General features: G+C 33.2%; 4 protein-coding genes across 4 annotated transcripts; all 4 read right to left on the bottom strand.

Annotated features, from left to right (window-relative positions):
• Positions 1–3,930: 3,930 nt before the first annotated feature.
• Positions 3,931–6,815, bottom strand: Bma-lpr-4 (Uncharacterized protein; the record flags this gene model as incomplete). The annotated part of the gene is made up of 7 exons (XM_001899039.2): positions 3,931–4,028; positions 4,289–4,447; positions 4,880–5,047; positions 5,325–5,373; positions 5,445–5,618; positions 5,858–6,160; positions 6,555–6,815. 7 exons carry the CDS (start codon positions 6,813–6,815, stop codon positions 3,931–3,933), a joined length of 1,212 nt encoding a protein of 403 aa, XP_001899074.2.
• Positions 6,816–8,617: 1,802 nt separating this feature from the next.
• On the bottom strand, positions 8,618–11,677 carry Bma-lpr-5 (Uncharacterized protein; the record flags this gene model as incomplete). The annotated part of the gene is made up of 8 exons (XM_043073941.1): positions 8,618–8,755; positions 9,130–9,248; positions 9,359–9,581; positions 9,761–9,949; positions 10,293–10,511; positions 10,638–10,769; positions 10,948–11,103; positions 11,249–11,677. 8 exons carry the CDS (start codon positions 11,675–11,677, stop codon positions 8,618–8,620), a joined length of 1,605 nt encoding a protein of 534 aa, XP_042929875.1.
• Positions 11,678–12,590: 913 nt separating this feature from the next.
• Positions 12,591–15,581, bottom strand: Bma-lpr-6 (Uncharacterized protein; the record flags this gene model as incomplete). Its single annotated transcript, XM_001899041.2, has 7 exons — positions 12,591–12,750; positions 13,629–13,762; positions 13,849–13,991; positions 14,106–14,267; positions 14,531–14,594; positions 14,961–15,071; positions 15,513–15,581. The coding sequence occupies 7 exons, from the start codon at positions 15,579–15,581 to the stop codon at positions 12,591–12,593; spliced, it is 843 nt and encodes a 280-aa protein (XP_001899076.2).
• A 1,803-nt stretch (positions 15,582–17,384) lies between these two features.
• Positions 17,385–20,747, bottom strand: Bma-lpr-3 (Uncharacterized protein; the record flags this gene model as incomplete). The annotated part of the gene is made up of 8 exons (XM_001899042.1): positions 17,385–17,671; positions 18,029–18,199; positions 18,500–18,703; positions 18,800–19,108; positions 19,297–19,473; positions 19,542–19,626; positions 19,709–19,885; positions 20,499–20,747. 8 exons carry the CDS (start codon positions 20,745–20,747, stop codon positions 17,385–17,387), a joined length of 1,659 nt encoding a protein of 552 aa, XP_001899077.1.
• Positions 20,748–21,422: the final 675 nt, after the last annotated feature.

Genomic DNA, 21,422 nt, shown 5'->3' with positions numbered 1-21,422 from the left:
ATTACCACTCATTCCGTTGATGTGTGAATTGTAATATATTATACTTTAGATTAACAATATCCACTCATTACTGACAAATTCCAATATAGAATTTTATTAACTGACTAAACTTATACTAAATTAGCTACATATCGAGAAACCAACAACTGAAGGTCATCATTTTCTTTAGATTAAGTAATCAGAACGTTCCGTTGTAATTACTCAATAAACAAAGCTGTAGTTACTAAACAATCGAGAAGGGGTTGAGCACTCGAGAAGTGATCTAAATGGCATAAAATGACATAATTAAAAGGATTGATACTTATTCGAGGACTGGGAATTTACTAAGGATTAGAATTGCTAGTTGCAAAACACAAAAATAGCAATAACATACGCACTTGAATGAAAAGGGAACAAGAAAAAGACACTTGAATTTTAACACTTTAACTACTTTTTAACCGACAGTCATTTAATCCTAGATTCTTAGCTATTATGAAATCAAAGCTATGAATCTTGCACGCACTCCACTTTTACCGGAAATATGACAAATTAGTTATCAGCACTGCTAAAAGTTTTTCGACAGTGTCCATTATTAGTTTTCAATGCAGTTTCTAATGCAGCAAATGATCTTGCTTGTTTCTTTTGTTTCTTTGTTGATTCGTTGTCTAAAAAGAGTAGAAATAAATTTTTCACTCAGTCATAGAGTCTCACTTCAGTTTTTTTACGATGACTATCTGCTGCTTGTTAGGAGGTGTGAAAGAAATTTCAGATTATAAACAGTCGTTCAAAAGTTTAGTTACGTTATATTGTTTGCTGTGTACAAAACTTAACAAAACATCATCATTACTTCCAAGTTAGACATTAATCCATTTAAAATTACCAGTGTTTCTTCAGCGCTCACTCAGATCTAATTTTTTCTTCGTTAGGCATTTATCCTTATTATATTTTATGACTATCAATTAACAGTAGAATATTGCATAGCTTCTTGGAACATAATGATATACAAGTATGTGTGGCCCAATTTCCAATTATTCTAGTAAGAGAGTTATTGCTGTTTTAAGATTGTTTGTGAACTCATGTGTTTATGTCTTAAAAAGCAAATAACGTGACAGGCTGCTCGAATTTGCTGTTGTCCAACATTCATTTGGTAATTCTGCTGTAGTACATTAGCAAAAGCAATGTTGTAAAAAGTACAAAAATTTGATATTGACATTTGTCAAAAAAGTGGTTGGTGCCAAAGATTGATTTAAAAATGACTTGAACACCGTAAAAACTTTGCTATTTTTTTTTGGTAGAATTATTGTGTAAGGACTGGGATTTTTGTCACTGGACAAATTTAATGCTATACACTGACCAATATAAGTTCTATTTCGCCCCGCTGACATCATCACATCACTCCATGCTTTCGAATAGCGCAACCGGATAAATCAGTATATTTTGTAAATAACATTTCAGTGAAAGCTACGAATGCATAGTAGGCATCAAGGTAGCCTAAACAAAAAGTTAAATCATTTATACAGAAGAATCGATCTAATAACTGAGAAATCATGAGTTTTTTGTATGTTTATTCGGCTTATTCTGCAGCATCTATTAAAATTCCAGCAATATAAGGAATATAAATTTTCTTTTTTTAATCCACATTTTCATTACTCATGGAAAACATAAAATAAACATAATCAGTATATTTATCAGCTTCCAGCTAAAAGTTTCATTGTTTCATTTAAAAAAGTCCATAAATTGTGGACTTTTTTAATGCTTACTTCACTGACTTAAATTATTTTGGCAACAAATCCTTTAGTATATTGAAGCAGAAGTGGCATTTGTTTCCTCTCTTTTACTTCTAGTGTTTCCGAAACAGATATTTCAAGCTAACACTTCCTAAAGGCAATAAAATTATCGCGTTAGCTGTACATTTCATGTTTATTGCTTCATAACGGCATTTTTTAAATATGAGTTGTAAGAAATAAATATTGTAAGGACTTTATAACAATAATTCATAGATTGTATCCCGTCCTTGCCTCAATACATCAATCCTTTAAGAATTATGGAACACAAATTCACTTTCAATTACTGATTGAAGAACTAAAAAGATGTTTTCTTAAAATTTTGAGGATTTTTTTACTTCCGGATGTGTTTTGAACATATTTGGAGTTATAAACTTCAGAAACGGATCAGTGGATTAACTCAAATTGACCTTGATACGTTGTAGTGGAAAGGAAGGAAATTCCAAAATTCAAAATTATAATAAAACAATATTAATTCTGACTGGTTTGCTTATATTGATTTCCTAATTGCTTTTCAGATTTTAAGGAAACAGTCTACTTAGATAAAATATCAAAATCCACAGATGCAATTAACAAGCTTTCAGAAATGTGGAACAGTGAGAGATGAAAGTGAACTGAAAGAAAAAGTCACCAGCCAAGTAATGTAATGTTTCAAAGAATGTCTCTTCATGGAAAACATTATGCAAGTTTTTCATGAATACAAAAATATTGCTTTCCTCTGCTTCATTTTTTGCTTCTTCTTGCTTTGACAACTTGTACAATTCCATAGCGGAAAAACCGAATATAATATATGTCGAAATGAATTTGTACTGAATCCATAAGATTAAAGATTATCGTCGTATTTTTATGTTTCAATCATCAAATTCGTTATGCAATAATCATCTGCATTGTCTGGAGTTTCACAGTTTGCTAACAAAGAATATGTGCATTACTTATTATCAAGATCTTCCAGCCTAAAAGCCAAACTCAGATTTGACTATTCTTTGCTTCAACCAACCTTCTTTGTTCTAAACCAAATTTACTTGCAATGTCTGAGAATTGTAATTCACTACTATGAGCAGCTGATTAGGAACAGCTGTTTACTTACAGTAATCATACAGTTCCTATTCTATGAACAGATTAAAGGAGGTAATAGGTTAACTGGCGAGCACCGCTCCAAACATAGTGCGCTTTCTGCGCCCCTACAGATTTACTTCCTTAAATTTTTTAATACTGTTCAATAGCCTCGTTCAGTGACATCTTTTATCTTAATAAAAGACTCAACATTGCCTTCTCTGCAAAGCATTCCCTATTCGGCTCTACAGTCTACCTGAATCAGACCGTATTTTATGACAATAGATGTAGTAATCTAACAGAAAGCAACTTGTGGTATGTGAACTGTTTAAAAGACAGATTAACGAATATATCGGGCACATTCTTGCCACCTATAGTATACATCATCATTCACGCTTTTAGGTGTATTATATGAAACCGGAGGGAGCTAAACTGCTTAAATAAATATATAAAATCTTGTAGTTTGGCAAAAATGAATAAAACAAAAAAACTAAGACCAGGAAATATAAAGTGAGAGAAAGATAACGTGAATTGTTGCAGATAGAAAATTAGCTGAAATTAGGAAACCATTCTTTTTTTTTTTTTTTTTTTTTCTAAAAAAAAATTAGTTATGAAGAACTATAATTTTATTTCAATCACACCGAAAGTGTTATTTTTGATAGCATCAGTTTTTTTTTGTTTCGAATTGGTGCTTATATACAGTACATTTCATTTCAAATAAAATCATTACAGTACCGTTCAATTGACAAATGTCAAATAAAGTTTTAGCAGTATTTAAAACCCTTTCAGATGAAATTACCAACTGATCTGACCAGTCGAATATCCAGTGTTTCTATTAATCTATTGAATTTTGCCATTTCTGTTTTACTCTGTTTTTTTTAGAAGTTTACACGTCAATATCATTTCATAACGCTGTTCATCTTCCCAATAGATTTCTTAATGATGAGAGACAAAAATTATTTGTACAATAGAAAGTGCTTGTCGTATAATTTACTATTCATAATAATTTCCGCAGCATTTCATGCAGTCATACCTCAATTGGTCAATGAAACAACTATAAAAAGTTAGGACAGAAATAAATTACTGCAACCAGTGACAATGAAAAAAGTAGTAGCTAACGCCCTGCTCCAGAAAATGTTGGCGTGTACTGACACTGGCTGTAATCCACGGGAGAGATCATGTTGAAAGCTTTTGTCATCACGTTTATATAATCTGGAAAGTATTTTGTTCCTTAATTTTAATTTGATGAAATCTGAACCTAGAAAACATAGACCAGAAGTGATACAACTTTTATAGATCATCAAATTTTCAGTAACTATATGACCAACTCAATTGTCTGTTCCTTAATTGTTTATCCGTCGTTTCAAAGCCATAATTTACTCATTTCAGAAATTGATGTGTTTTCATCATTTCTGAAGTTTGTCAAATCCCTATAATTGATCAACAATGTTCATTCAAAGCAAATGACTTACTATTATCTTCCAAAAATTGCAATACATTCTGCATGTGTTCGCTGCGAAATCTTTCTGGGTCTCTAGCAATCACAAATACAGGAAATCGGACCCAGTTCGATACAATCACATAATCATACTGGTTGTATTCGTTTAATGGTCCCTTTTTTATCACCCAAACTGCAGTGTGAAAACTTTTACTGGATTTTGATCCAAGAAATATAATGGTGCTCTTGACATGTTGTTTATAATATGAAAATACATAAAGTTTAAAAGGAGAACTCGAATTTCTACGATTTTCTTTTGAAATTTTCTGTAATTAAAACTTTTGAAAATGTCTTGAAAACAAATTGGATTGTTACTAGATCCATGATACGGAGTTCAAGTTTCATTTAAAAATGTGAACAATGAAACAAGCTCGAATAATTCATCAGATAATGAAAAAGTCAGGCTTGAATATTGGATTTGAAACCACATCTTGTTCTGACCTAAATCAGTTGACCTTCAATGTCCAAACATTCTGAATTTAAGGAAGCACTACAGCCTTGCATATAACAATACTATTGTGTAGGTGCACATTTTTCTTACTACATAAACTGATCAATTGATTACATGGTTCCGAATCCGGCGAATTGCTATTGTGCAGGACGAACTGCCCAGTATCACCTGATTTGAATCCGTAACCAAGTGAGAAACGTGGTGGGCCATTGGCATTCCCTTCACGATAAAACTTCAGGATTGTAAAGGTCGCGCTATATGTATTGTTCGTTAGCGCACCAACTATAAAAGATTAATTTTGAGTTTTAATAGAATTTTGAAACTATTTAGACTGATTTTTCTCGATGTAGTTTCGTATTTTTCTTTTTTTTTTTTCTGTACGAATGAATTGGTAGACTATTTTTTTAGTTTAACTGATACTAGAAGAATTTCATATCATGTTATGAAATTTATTTTAGGAAAGTAAAGAAAGCAAAATCTCGATAACCAAGGCTATTGTAATATTCTTATCGATAGGAATAAAAGTTGTTTGTTGACAACTAAAACAAACAGAACATACAGTGCGACACTGTGCATGCTTCACGGATAACATGGGGACTGTTGATTACCTAAAATTTGAATTAGATGAAAATGCTGCTAACGAAAACTGTCTAACTGATCAAAAGTGGAAAACGCATACTTGGAACCAACGACCCGTCATGCGGGCGACATCGACATTCTCAGCAGCTGGATGAACAGCTCGAAAGACATCTTTTGCCAAATTTTTAGCGTAGCCTTTTGGTACTAATCGGCTGATCGATGAACCCAAAAGGGTATTTGTAGGTGGGATCATTTGTGGAAATAACTGGCTTATCTAAATACAATATGGTTGCCTTCCAAGTGAAGATGGAAAATATTCTCTAATATTAACACTTATAAAATAACACTTTCAATACAACTACAACTCTCTCAGCATATAGCCAAAGGCACCATGAAAAAAGTTAGTATGAGCATTCAGTTCAATTATAAATTATTTTTGAAATTAGGAAAAAAAAATTCTTAAAAATTTAGTTCATATTATTCTGAAATTTGAATTGAAAAAAGGAAACAGACCAGATAGTTGAAATTGCTAAGACCAGGAATAGTGTTCACGCCTGGTATAGCTGGCACATCTTGCGGTCCAGGAAAAGCTGGAACTGGTATTGGAGCCAAACCAGGAATTTGTCCACTAGCAATACCTTGCAAATCGATACGGTTCTGATTTGCTTCAGCTATTACCGAATTTATGTCATCGTTTTGAAAGGAGCTAGGTGCCACCAGTGGCTTGTATCTTCGACCATTGAAATCAGATGACAGTCCTAACTGATTCAAAATGCTGTCCGCTATTTCGCTTATTTTTGCTAGTGCAATTTTATCCTATAAAATACAATTTATGGAACTGGTATGATGTCAATTTTTTAAGATTTAACTTTATAATTTTCTTGTAATTTCTCAATCTTGACATTATCTTTGCACTACCAGTTGCAAAAGTATGCAAAAGTATATCACATGAAAATTGGATGAAGTAGTCGTAGAGTTTTGAGATGAGTATTTAGATCTAAGCAGTATGAAATAATTAAATGAGATGTTGGTAGTGTTGGCTGGAACTTCCTGACTTTCCTCTCCAAAAAATTTTATGTGGCTTATGCTGTTGCATTTTAACTGCAAAATGATTTAATTAACCGATACTTAATTATATCAACTAAAAATATGAAGTCTGTTTTGACAAGCAGTATTATCACTACACCACTATTAAATTTAACGAACAAACCTGTTTGGTAAGTACAATATTTTTGCCAAATGGCTGTGATGTAGAATTATTTTGTTTGCTATCTCGAAAAAATTTCAAGGATGGTCTTAGCAAGAATGAGTCTGCAGTATTAACTGAAGGAACTTGTTGTTGGAAATCATTGTGGATGAGCTGTGACTGGGATAAAGGTAAGCTAATCCAGAAAATGAAGCTAAAGATTAAAATAAAAATAGTATCGACTTTAGAGGAACGACCTAAAGAAGAAGCAGTCATTTGGATCATCAATGTTTGAAATGTTTTGAACTAGGTCATTGGTACATAATCATCAGCAGTCTGTCTCTTCCTCTTTCTACATTGACACTATCACGCCCTCCAAAAGAGGGTTGTTTTGGGGTCTATGTCCCTTTTCCCCTCTTCTTGCCTATTCCTGTCATTTTAAGAGCTCGGTATCCACATATTTCAGTGCTCTTTTTTTTTCTATCATTTCATCATTTTCAAGGATTTACCAGTTCCACCATTCAACACTTTATTTAGCCCGAAAGTACTGTCACTTTTCATACTCATCACGGTGACCTGAAAAATTTTTTTCTTGGATAACTTTTAATAAGAGATGTATATGTTTTACATATCTTTTTCAATACTTTGATAAATAGAATTTGAATTACAAATGACCCATATATTACTTCCCGCTCTACACATTTGCTGTTTCATGACTAATTAATGTCAGTTTTCTGCCTTCATTGAACGAAATTGAACGGAAATAGAATATTTGACCACTCTCAACTTATACTGTGACTTCAGTAAACGCGTGATTTCTTGAAAACGAGGAAAAAAATGAGTTGAACTTGGTCCTGAAGCGCTTTTTTCACAATTGATTGCAAGAAAATTAGTAGTCTGATGCAAGAAAGAATGCAGCATAGAGATGAACGCTTCTCCTTCAAGTATGGAATTGTAAAAAAAAGATAACAAACAATGAAAAATCACTTTCCTTTCAAAGACTTTCAATCCAGAACAACGGATGACAAACATTTCTTCTCTACAATTTTCATCTGAATTTAAAAGTTTTCCAAACTCACTGACATGGAAATTCAGTTATCACCTCTCATCACTCCATTTTGATGACTCACAAAGTCATTGTTTAGAGTTGTATAACAATTACCATGATCATAAAAATGGCTAAACTTTATTTGTATTATTTGAAGAATTAATGTTGTGTTCAGAAAACTTGTCCCAATTATTTATTATTCTTAAACTAGAGTGAATATAACAATCAGCGCAATGTAAAACATAGATTTATACGCAAAATCCAGAATTTGCACATCTTTTGCACCACCTTTGTTGAATAAGTGTATTACAGCATAAAATAAAGTGTGGAGATGTATGCCGAACTTTCAGTTCGAAGCACTATGTACAGTATTAATGCACATATTTTCGGCCTGGTAAATCTAACAACGATCAGGAAAAATTTTTCGAAACCTTAGGAAAATGGCATTTTTTGCTATAAAATAAAAATTTTTTGTTACAAAGCCAACAATTTGAGGAAATAAAACGGAAAATATAATTTGAGCTGGCCTATATACTATTCATTTGTATTTTCGGTGTAAACAAAGGAAATCAGGTGTTTGGAAAGAATTACTGATGACAGAAAATAAATACCCGGCAGAAAATTTGAATTTAATAGATTACATTAATAATTTTGGAAATGCTATCTGTCATCGTAGGTACAGCAGTGTAAAACAAAAAAAAAGAGCTGTAGTTTCAAAAAAAAAAAAAAAAAGATTATTAATGTAATCAGTGTGAAGCGCAATATGAATTTTAAATTTAACTTAATTAGAAAGAGATCGAATATGACAAGCATTGTTACTTTTGATTTTAACTAAAAAACCTTCATTGTTACTTTTGATTTTAACTACAAAACCAGTAGCACTCTCAACTAGTAGTTTTGAGGTGTGCTAAACTCCACCATTAAGCAAAAGAGAACTGAAGAAATAACGAAAACGAAATTAGGTAATTTATTGCAGCAGGATTCATTAACAAATTTCCTGATACACTATGCCATTTAAGATTACAGTGTTGAAAAGGTATTATGCATGAACGTTGAACAGACTCGGTGGAAATGTGCACACCGAATTATCTACGGGTGCAACAATGTTCAACAAGCGGGAAAATCCATTAATTAATCCTTTCTGTTCAAGGATTTGATTTACAGTCGTTTCATAACGCTATAATAATAGAAAAATGATTAAAGTTCCGGAATTCTAAAAATGAGAATAGTCCTATTTAATGAATTTATAAAACGATGACAAAACTTCACTACATGACCTTATTCAAAACCAGAAATGTTGCAGTTTATTTTGATCTAGCTTTTTAATTATCATTTTTTTTTTTTTTTTTTTGACATGCAACACATTCACAGAAGTTCACTCATCAATTAATTCACTGCAAAAAAAAAAAAAAAAGAAAAAAAAAAAAAAAAAACAATTTTAATTTGAACATCTGTGAAATCATGTTCTACTTTGTTTGACTACTAGTATTCTACAGCAGCATACACTTTTAAAGATATCATTTAGCAACAATTTAAATATAAAATAGTAACCTGCTTGTAAACGACAGGATCGCGTGCAAATACGTACAATGGATAATTGCAATTCGTTGAAAGTATTGTGAAGCTGTATTGTCCGGCTTCATTTAACGGACCCGCGTGAATTATATGAACTAAAATTTTCATGCAATAAAAGAAATTGAGTTGTTTGATTTGTCAGAAATGAATTTTCAAAGGAGCTATTTCCATGATTACAATGTTCCTTTTAAATGTAAATACTTACCGCTGACATCATCTTGATAACTAGTTGTACGATAAATTAATTCTCCAGCTTGTTTAACAATAGCATAGCCAGAACTGATACGTGGTTTAACGTATGGTGTACCATCGGTTGTATATTCAAACACTTCAAATATAGTACCAACCCCGCCATCGTTCACATCTGCTAACTTCTTATAAGCAACCATACTGCACGGTGCTGTTGCCAATGGTGGACTATACATGACCTGAAAATGTCAAAAAATTTTTCAAAGTTTGAGTTCAGCTTTAAATAACTCAATTAAAAAGAATTTGCACATGTTTGAACAAAGATGAGTTTTCTTTTTCGTCTCAAACTTGTTCAAAACAGCTACTAATTCAAGCTAAAGTAGGTCCAGTCCCTGTCAAAACTTCAATTCTAACTAACCTGATACCACTGGCCCATGAATGCATCAACATCAAATTCTTCAATAGGAACTGGTTTTGGATTACAAAGTGGAGACGATGGTTGAGTTATTAGATTTTGAATCATTTCCAAATTTTCACCGATCACAGCCTGCTGTGCAGAGGTAAGCGTCAGTGACTTAGCATCAGGATTTTCATTACTTCCATTTGCCTAGAATTTTTCATGCACAAAGTAAATCCATGAATAAATTGTCTCAAAGCATTGATGAGAAATAATTCCAATCAATTGCATTTAAAAAGTAAGCACTGCCATATTGTTATCTTTCAAAACTTGAGACGATCTGAAATTTTTGATTCCTTCTTGCGTAGTTGTTGACTACAAATTCGAAATATGCTTGTATAAAATTAATGCAAAAATGTTTTTTAATGATACCGAATTTAGCTAACCCAGACTTATTATTTCAAATGTTAAGGCTTAGAACAAATTACCAACAATTTCAAGTTTCTGACACATGGTATTTTCAATCAAAAATCACAGAATCAAAAATAATCACTTGAATTGTTCCACTAGTGAGTGCTTTGTAGAGAACATCGGCGATCACGTTTTTGGCTGGAATTGGGCTATTCTCACCCCCAATCAAATTACCAACCGCTTTCGTTAAACTTCGTGTGTCAGGTTCAAGCTTACTTTTTTTGCTGTTCAAACCGATTAAACTAATTATTGTACCAATTAGGCCACCCGATGATGAAGAATCGTCCGTTAATGCACCATACTTAAACAAGGCTTGTAAGTTGAAAAATTCTATCAGTAGAAATAAATTCAAACTTTCAATAATTTTGAGGCCTGAATTTTTGCAAAAAATTTCCAAACGACTAGAACAAATAATTTCTGTACAAACTTCTTCATTTTCGATGCCTTCATCATTACTCTCTTTGTTAGAGAGTGAAGCACGACGGATTTCAATCTCGTTAGGTCCAAAACCTCCATCAGGAACCTCGGGTTGTGAATCAATCTTTGGTATTGCTGCCATCTAATGCAATCATCATTTATTGAGTTATCTGATTTCAAATTCGTTTTGTTCTTTTCTAATTTAACTCATTTTTTACACATCAACATTTAGCTTACTCTCATCTGTTTCTTTTTCCTAGTTAATTTTGCTTTTAGAATAAAAAAAAAATATATTGTCATAAGCACAACTGCATTAGTACCTGTTCTGTAGTTATCTGTCGTAAAGGAGGACGCATTAGCTCAACCGGTGGTCTGGTTAAATCAGGAAAAACGTTGGGTATACCACGAATAGATGAATGCGCATTATCACCTGATCCCTCAATTTCATCCTCTATTATCCCTTTCAGTTGCATTACCTGCGATTGCGTCAGCTGCATCATTTGAACATAATGTGAAAAAATCGGAAATCTAAGGTAACTAAATTCTACAGAAGCTAACATATGAAACCATGAAAGTATTATGAATTGAATGTGGAAAAAAAAATATGAAATTTTGACGTACTGAGTGTTTGCGGACATTTGAAAATGATGCAATAGGGTTACCACTGTTAGCAACCGAGAAGCCTTGATTGAAACCGGGTGGTAGTTGTTGGGAAAATCCTGATGGTGCACTGAGAAACTGTTCCAGGGAACGTTCAACTTCATTCAATGGAGCGTTGTTATTCTCTGAGTTGTCTCGTGCTGGACGACCTATTTCATAACTTTTTGGTGGGAAAAAGCCACCCGGTCTTGGACCAATAACACTTTCGACAAGGCCACGTGCATGATCTTCTAACTCGAAATATTTCTTATATTCGGGTGGTACAGTTGGTTTTGCTGCATAACGCGGAGCTTGCGGTAGAGCAAATACATCGAGCTGGGCAGCAGTCAGTGGCATCACATGGATCGTCAAAATTAATAAGAAAAGTGTCACTTTCATATTACTTCCCATGTATTTACTGATGATGCTTTCTGTAAATCCATCAACTCTAAAGGTGTGTCATCTGTCCCATCAATCTAAACTGTACAAAATTTCTCATATCGATTCTCAAAATTTTTAATTTTAGGAACTGATATGACTGCCGTTTATATATTCGAATTCAAAAGAAACGACTATTTCAATTTGATCAGACAGAACAATTCGAAACACCAACAATATTATACCGCTTCCTAAAGCTGCACAAATGGATATAATAAGTTAATCGCAAGCAGTTTAACCCTTGATTAAAGGAAATGTTTGATGTCTGGAATTCTTTGTGAAAGTAGTTGTGTTCACTAAATTAGAGCTGATCCTGACGATATGTTGGAAACTAAGAAAGACAGCGTAAGCTATTACTGAGAACTACATCGTCGCAAATCTTTTTGAAATTTTTTGATCTAAAAGTGGTAAGTGACCCAGAGAGGAAACAAAATCGAAATGCCGGAAGAATGAAGGGACCCAGCAAGTGACCCCCAATCGGAAAATAAATGGAAAGAAGGAAACGCTGGATGGTAGCTGTAGTTGCCGCATATTTGTGCATCACTTCAAACTAGCGCATTAGGCCATTGCCCCTCGGTGACACCTTTATTGAACACGGATAATACATTGCCATTATAAGTTCAGTCGTAATCCACATAACAGAGAAATACAGAAGACAGACAAACAGACGAACGGACTAACGGACACACCCACACATAAAAAGACCGACAGCATGTGGGTCGATCTAATAGACGTGCCAAACAGCTAGAAAGATACGCCAAAGGCCGAAATATGCCAGAGGTGAACGGCGCAAGAATGCTTGCTTAATGGTTCAGCTGTGATAGCAATTTATATGTGTGTGGGCGTGTGTGTGTATGTATGTATGTGTATGTCAACACTAATAGGGTCAGTGCCCTTGCACTAGTTTCTGTAGTGCCAGTTGCGGATTCTGAAGTGCTTCCCTTATTGGGCTACGGCCATCTGCTCCAAGCGAGGAATCGAATAATCCGGATTTAGTCACTGTTTCCAACTCGGTGTTTTTTGCTGTTTTCTGATTTTTCAAGACCCTATAAAACAATTGACCCTTGAACTTAATTTTCAAAAAAAAAACTGTACTTTTTTGGCGCAAATTTCGTAACAGTGGAAATGATCCTGCTAAAAACTAGCTGCAATTTCATAAATTGGAAGTAATTTTATGGATAAAATTATTTGCATGTATTTTTTAAAAATATTAAAAATAGGTTAAAGAAATAAAATTCATTTTAAACTAAGACTTATTGTGTTTGTGGTATATTTTATTATTTTAATTTATTAATAATATCACAAAATAGTTATTGTTTTTAGATGAATAGTTTCTCCGTTTCAGTAAAGTAAACAATACATTAAACATAAAAATCCATCACCGAAATTAAAGTGCTTAAGTATGCCTTACACTAAAACTGTATTAGCAAGCTGCTAGTGGAAATGGGCATCTTTCTAGACCGTTACTTACTGAACTCTATTTTGAAAAGCATCGACTTCAAATTTGTACTAGTAAAATCTATGTTGCGGAATTTTTGTGAATGTACCAGAGGATTAGGTGGAACAGTAGAGAGTCAGGAAGGAATGAAAATGTAAAAAAAGAGCTCTTGGTTGCTTTTGGCCTGCAACTTTTTTTATTTCCTGAATCACTCAAGTAGAAAGGAATAGTTCATAAGTCATAAATTAAATAATACTGTGGATTCGAAAAACGATAAAAGTTTGACCTGCATTGCTTTTTACCAATTATTTCATGAGATAGAGATTTAAACATCAGATAAGAAATTGACGTTTCTTTTTTGTTAGCTCACTGATAAACAAATGCAATAAAATTCCTGGTTATATTTAAGTGAATTTCAGAATTGTAATTAAGAGTTTGCAAATAGTTATTCTTTAAAAATGTATCATTTTAATCGCTGAGACGTACCGTCGTGCAAACACTTCTTTCTCCGATGGCCACTCACAATCGGCACCTTGATAAATAGGTCTCGGGGAATTCCAAAAAACTTTCCCACCGAATCCAGCATTCTCAAGAAATTTCACGACTTCTTCGTTATATTTCTGGAATTACAAGATTATTTCATCCAGATTTAAAGATTCAATTTATACAAAATGATAAAGCAAGAATGAATAAGTAATCAGGTTACTTGGTAAAACATCATTGGATGGCGAGCATATACACCTAACGATAGCCTGTTTGCATCAGTTATAACCATATATTGATACACTTTTTCCTTTTCTTCTACAACTGATGTATTCGTATAATTTGGCCCGACGCTAATTATATTAACTGAAATTCTCAGCAAGCTTTAATAACATTATTTCAATAATGGAATATCGATGTCTGATTGTGTAATATTATATGAAGCTTTTTAATTTTAATTTAGATATAAACGTTATTCACATTGTCGAGGATAAAAATATTCCTCAGTATACATCCAGTACTGCCCAGCACCAACTTTATTCAGATCTCTTTTGTATGTCTCAATTGGACCATTTTTTGTTATTACTCGATAAGCTTCTTCGATCGAAAACCCGTCCTCACCCATTACCGAATTCGGCTTGACTGCAAGTTTAAATATTATTCAACTGCTAAATCTAAATAACAAATAGCACTGAGTGAGCACAAAACTCTATCTTATATTTGATTGGAAAAATAACTGAAATTAATTAATTGAAAAACTTATTTAAAGTATAGCAAAACGCAAGAGTCTTATTTAAAAAGTTTCACTATACTGCATATGGCTAAGATCGAAGTGCTGGAAAACAGAATGTTGTAGAGATGTCTGTTATCATATCGCCATTAAATTAATAAATCCAAAAACTCACAATATGCAACTGGACAAAACATGTCCGTTCTGTGCACATCGAAACTTATCGCTGCTTTGTACACCTGTAATATAGATATCCCTGAAAACTAAACGAATAAGACAATTGCTACATTACACAGGAAATTTAAAGCGGTTTTGAATTCAAAATAATACGTCAATGTTTAATATTGTTAATGATAGTTAATACAGTTAATGAACAATTACAATAGCATAACAATATTTCCGCAAGAATTTTTTCATACACACATATACACATACACACAAACATGCGTACGTATACACGCACAAACACACACACACACACGAAATCTAATTAATTAATTAATTATTCTTGACTTTTGAAATCAAATTGTTGTAACTGGAAAGGCATGACATCAAAAAGAAACATAGAGACATTACTTTTTTGATGCAAATATAAAGATGACAACCTGATACCATCGACCCATAATTTGTGAAGATGGCACATCAATAGTTTCAACATTATTTTGCATCATATTGCTGATACCACCAATGATGCCAGCTAAGGCATTAATATCCATCTAAAGAGCTTAATTTATTTCAGAATTGGTAGTGTAAGGATGAAAGGTCTTCACTTCCTTTGATATCTAGCCAAGTTTGCTTTTACAGGTTAACAATGCAGTGATCTTGATAGTTTGTTATCAGAATGTAAAAAATAGACAAAAATTTAAGTGCATTAATAAAGTGTTGATTTTAAAAGAAAAATAGATAATAATTAGTTATCACTGATGGTATGAAGTATGAAAAACTTAAGTTATGAACAGTAATCTATTCCATTTAAATATGTCAACAAATTGTTATATATTTTGAACTATTTTGCTAGTGGTGACTCAATGACAGTTTTCCAAAAGGGACAGATCTTCAAATGACCACTTCAAAAGTGGTTAAAAAATATATATTTCCAAGAATTATTCGGCAAATTCTCAACTCATTTAATTTTGAAAAACTGTAAATCGACTTACCGGATTTTCACCGATGGCTTCAACATAGCTTATCATAAGAATAGGTAACGAGAATAGCAATAATATCATTGTATCGAAGGAAGTCGAATGTGGGTTGTTGCACAGTGAATTGAGCACTAATATTATGTTGTGTGGAGCTGCACAATAAGATGAGGTTGTTGACCTACGAATTAAACTTCAATCTGTTCACTGATCTTGAAATTTATGATGTTGAATATAGGTTACTATTACTTCCATCATTCCTTTTTACAAGAACCACTTCTTGTTTTCTTATGGGTAACTATCCACAAACAATGTATAAATGCTTGGTACCATTATACTTCAACTTTTCCTGTTTTTAAAGGAATAAAGGAATACATTAAGACTACCGCATTTTATGTCTATATTACATTTGTTGAAATTTTTTTCCTTTCGTAGGTAAGAGATATATTATCTAATGCAATCAATTTACCTTTATTATTATATCTCGTTAATAAATATCAATATTTTTTTTTCAATATAGAAAGAAGTTACTTTCACATGCCAATGAAATCAGTGATAAGCGTTCTTCCATATCACCTATAAAGTGAATCGACTTAGTAGCTATTATTTTTTACGAATTAACGATTCCTGAATATAAGTAAAATTTTCAGAGCAACCTTCAAAACATGGGAAGATGTGATCGTTACAGAGAGAATCGTTTTCAAACTTGAATTTTATCCTTATGATGCAATTAAAGTATAAGAGCAAAAATTATCCTTGATCATTCATATCTCTTTTCAGTGACATTAGACTACCGACATAATTTAACAGTTCTAAAATAATAGAGTCAAACCATATTTTTCCTTTTTAGGAACTTGGAATTATCTCACAAATCTAATTTTCTCAGTGGCATAAAGAACGATGAGTTTGAATAACTGTATCAGTTTTCATTTAATATAATCAGTTAGATGTGTTTTACAATTTTTCGAGATGGCTTTCTAGCAACTTTACAATTTCAAATAACAAGAAGCTGCACTGCATGTAGGAGACATGGAAGTAGGATCTTTTCTTGTGTTAACAGCAACAGTTCAGCATTTGAGAAATAAGTTCAGTGTAGGTGCTCTAAATGCATCAAAATAAATTTTAAAATATTTTAATAGACAGTGAAAATCATATCACAGAACTTTCAGCAAGAAAAAAGATTGTCCATAATTCAATGAAAACAAATTAAAAACATATTACATCAGTGACTCATTGATATATATGTTTCACATTAATTACAGCTTGATAATCAAACAAAAATTTCAGCTAACGATTCAAAAGTTTTAGCAAGTTCTCAACCACGTAAGTAATACCCAGTAGATAGTTGCATTATTTAACACGGTTTTTGCATGTCAAAAAAGTGAAAAAAAATACAGACCGAAGTCAAATACAACTAACTGCTTTAATAAATAAACATTTATTGGACATTCGTAACTTGCCTAATAAGAGTATTTTGGGGGGTATAATTTAGCTGTATCTGAACATCTTGAAATCATATCGAAAATAATGCTAAATCCTTGCTTGTTATTTTTTAAAATTTTGATTCTTATTATGATTGAAAGTGACGACATTACTAGTTTATGTTTTTCTTAACCAAAAGAACTGAGTTTGATTTTATCATCAAAACAAATTTTGGTTAAAATTTCAAATTGCCTGCACGATGTGGTTGGAAGAATTATAGTAAATTTGTGAATGATGTAAGCAAAATCCAGAAAAAAAAAAACAAGAAGTGCCGATTTTTTTTGATTTCTCAAATAAAGTTTTGCTCGCTTTTCGACGTTTCGAAAGATAGATCAAAAAATATTAAAAAAAGTAAATAAACCAAATAAAGCCAGTAGAAAATAAACTCGTCTTAATAAGTAATAAAGTTCAAGTTAAACGTTTACTAGGTCCAAATACTTCGAAAGTACTGTCGGCATACTGACAAGAGCTATAGCTAGCTGGTTGTAGCATATTAAAAGCTCTAATAAAACCATTAATAAAACCTTGATCTTCCAACCACCGCAGCACTTCCTGTTCGTATTTAGCTTTAAATTTATCCGGATCTCGAACTAACACTGTTACTGGATATTTCACCCAATTTGATACGACTGCCCATTCATACTGAGGATTGCCAAATGGATCCGTTCCTTCTGGACCCAACTTGTAAATCCAAACTGCAAATATTCGTAATAGAACTTTTGCTACCTTTGTCAATTCATAAAAAGGCACTATTTGAAAGATGATCACAGAAAAAAAAACTTTGGAGAACCATGATTACCAAAATTAAACTGTGGCCCCAAATTTTTAGAATAAGCTGTTGTTTTTGAACCAGCATGACAAATTTCATCCCTGCTCTCAGTCGATCGACCTTATGTTGTCCAAAATCAACTACGTCTTAGCTCCATTCCAGGTGAACAAAGAATTAGGTAATCTGAGAATGCAACAGAAAAATGAGATGAGTTGGATTAGGACATAACTTGAGTCTAACAAACATTAAGATGATAATAAAATAAAAAAATGATCAGACTAACATGGTTGTGCATCAGGAGTTTCTGAGCTATGTAACTGCAGCATGGCATCTTTATTACCTCCTCGAAAGGCATAACCGATTGAATAACGCACGGGACCGAATTCACTCCCCTCACGGTAAATTTTCAATGCGGTGAAAGTAGCAGTCTTATCGTTCTTTGTTAAACCACCATCTATATCAAAATGATTATATTTTAATCAGATCAGTTTAGCTTAAGGGTACTTATTATGGCACTAATTATCTTCAACGTGATTTTTTGTGTTTTGGTTATTAATCAAAGCAGTAAAAATAAACTGTTTATTAAATTTTTGCTTTTTGTGGCTTCATACCACTAAATAGACCGCATATAGAAAAAAACCTCAAGATTACTGATTGAAATATATTCACACTTTATCCAAAATCATTTCAAATAATCTGATTTCATTGTTAACACCAAAAAAAAAAAAAAAGAATGGAAGAAGGATAAACAAACAGTGATGTACAACACAACGTTGTTCAGTAGCACGTGGACTGTTGATACCTTCAAACCATCTTCCCATAAATTTGTGCAAGTCGAAATCTTCAGGTGTTGGTGGTAAAAGTGCATCAGTGACGTTATCGGCAAGAGTCTGCAACTGCTCCGGTGGTATCACATCAGCCAGTGTTGTACCATTCGAAATGCGACGTGTTATTGAACCTACATTTAAATATTATGCGTGTAGTATGTGGAAAATATTGTCCATGTTGCAACACAGGAGCTCTCATAAATTGTTACGTGAAATCGAAAACAGACCGATAAGCTGGACAACATCTATTTGACCCTGTTCATTACGAGGTATGCCACCCGGTAACAGTGGGAAGCCAGGTATTCGTGGCAGTCCCGCGTGAGCTGGTCCACGTGCACTACCAGCACCAAGCGCTGCCGCTACTCCAGAAAGTACACGCTGCGCAGCATTCTGTTGCCGACGAATTCCGGAACGAGAGGTACTCTGTGCTATAGCTTCAGCTTCAGCATCCGTTGAGTATGAAACAGCTGTATCAGCAGAACCACTTGTTCCCAATACACTAGGAATGCCTTGTGACAGGGCATCAGCCACACCAGCTATAATGGAACTTTTAGTCTTAATGACTTGTCAAAAACTAGGTCACATTCAAGAGCCTGAAAACAGAAATCCAAAATGAGAACTTCTGACGAATGCCAATAAAGTAAAAAAAAAAAAATAATTTACTGTCAAGATAAAAGGGTTTTGTATTCAAAAGTCTTCAAACCAATAATTTGCAATAACTTACTGTCTTGAACCAGCTTCCTTATTGAACTTGATAGTAAGCCAATAAGGCCATTCTCCCCAGGAGTAGCATCAGGTAAGGGGATACTACCTGTTCCGTGATAATGCGTGGGACCTGTTGCTTCGTTATACAACTGGTTCAGCTGATTTCCAAATGCTGGATTTGCTTGTGATAATACATCTGTAAATTAAGTTGATTTGTATACATATTACAATTAGCTTTATAAGTTTCACTGAATATATACAAACCATTCGGTGAAGTTGAAGGTGATAGATTTCCGGAAATATGCTCCAGTGGCAAACCTTGTACAGGTATTCCTGCAGCTCTCAATTCCTAAAACTTTAAGTTGAAGTATTTTTGGCAATTATTCCTAATACTAAAACTTATATCTTTCCTTTATATAGGATTAAGGAACCTGGATAGCGCCTGCGAAACCATCCGGATGATTACCAGTTAAACCAGGTATGCCGAAACTGTCGAGACCGAAAAATTTGATGAGTTGGTTCTGTACATCTGGTGGTATATTTATCGGAGGTGGTGGTGGTGGTGTCGTTATGGGACGCGGTACAAATTGTTGCTCCGTAACTGGTGACTAAATATTTCATTTCATGATTTTTCTTATTTCAGAAGCGGATTACAGTTTTAAATGTTTTACTATGATTTTACAAAATTTATATTAAATTGTCGAATATAAAAGAACTGAGAAATTTGAATGCAAGGAAATTTCAGACATTATACCGTTTATTGTAATACCAATCATGTACGTTCATTCAAAATAAAGTTGAGACCCCGTTGTCCTTCTTTTTATTTTAAACTGTTAAAATCGGACAATTTATGAGATGGTTTCATCTGACGGTTTTTTTTTTAAATTGGAAGTAACAATGTTATAGAAGCAGTGGGGCAGTACAGACTGCTTGAAGTTTCTTACGCCCTTCTATTGTTCCTGCTGAAAAGTTTCATGAGTCCACTTATGCTTTTACGGCAGTGTTCAGAAATGTTTACTTTTTCCAATCTCATTTCCTGTTATAACTCAGTTATTGTGAGACTTCATATCATAAGTAGGAGGCGTATGAACGGAGATACATCAACTCATAATGCAAAACAGAAATCCAGATAATCAGCAAAACCTTAAGCTTCAAAAGCACTTGCAGAATTTTGTCGCAGCAAAATATAAAATACTTAAAATATTTCGCATATAAATTTACCGGTGGTATAACGGGAAGTTGCGCGGCGGGGGTCAATAAAGGACGATTTCCTATATGCGCCTTTTGTAGACGATTAGCCGATGCAGTTTGTGTTGATGATGACTGTATAGCACGTGGTGGTACTATTTCCTTCATAAAATTTGGTTTTCGATTATGTGGAGGTAGTCTAATTGTTATCGGTTGTTCACTGATATCTGCATGTGTTATACCAGCAGCAATTAGCAATACACCAACTATCCTCATAATCATTGTGCCCTTCGTCTAAAAAGAAGCTAATGTAAAACAGTGGAGCTACAAATTTGCAATTTTGCGAAGTTAATAACATGAAAATAACAAAGCAGATACTTGAATTTCCAAAGTGACTTTCATTTCCTGTAGTAAATAATTATTCAACATATTCATTATGATACAGTGGAAACAGTAAAAATGGCCTAATAACGCTCTCCTAAGTCTTGAATTTATTACCGAACAGACTTTTTTTGCTAACTAGTTTAAATTAAATCTAGTTAAATCTGTCCAGATCTGTTCAAATTTTAAGTTTAAAAGGAAGTGAAACATGGTAATCTGGAATAATATAACTTCTTTGTAATCAAATTTGGTACCAACGAATAACAGAAGTAAATTGCATAGCAAATTAGATGAATTTGAGCATGAAATTAAATAATACTGGGCAATTAGCAGCAATAACGGTGGTAAATTTGGATTAAAATATTTTCATTCAACATTTTGAAATTTGAATATCAAAACTGGGGCGTTAAAACGAAATCTCTATAGTGAAAGAGTGAGCTGGATCAACACTACGATGTGTATTGGATGAATGTGTTCTGTATGTTATGGGTGTGTATGGATACGATCCGGTAATCATTATGATGGCTCACTGCTTACGGGGAATAAAAGTTATCTTTTAAAAAAACAGCGACTGTA

Source organism: Brugia malayi (genome assembly GCF_000002995.4).
Source record: "Brugia malayi strain FR3 genome assembly, contig: Bm_v4_ChrX_scaffold_001, whole genome shotgun sequence".
Taxonomy (NCBI): Eukaryota; Metazoa; Nematoda; class Chromadorea; order Rhabditida; family Onchocercidae; genus Brugia; species Brugia malayi.
Note: the sequence above shows the minus strand (reverse complement) of the source record. Positions and strands in the feature narration are given on the sequence as shown.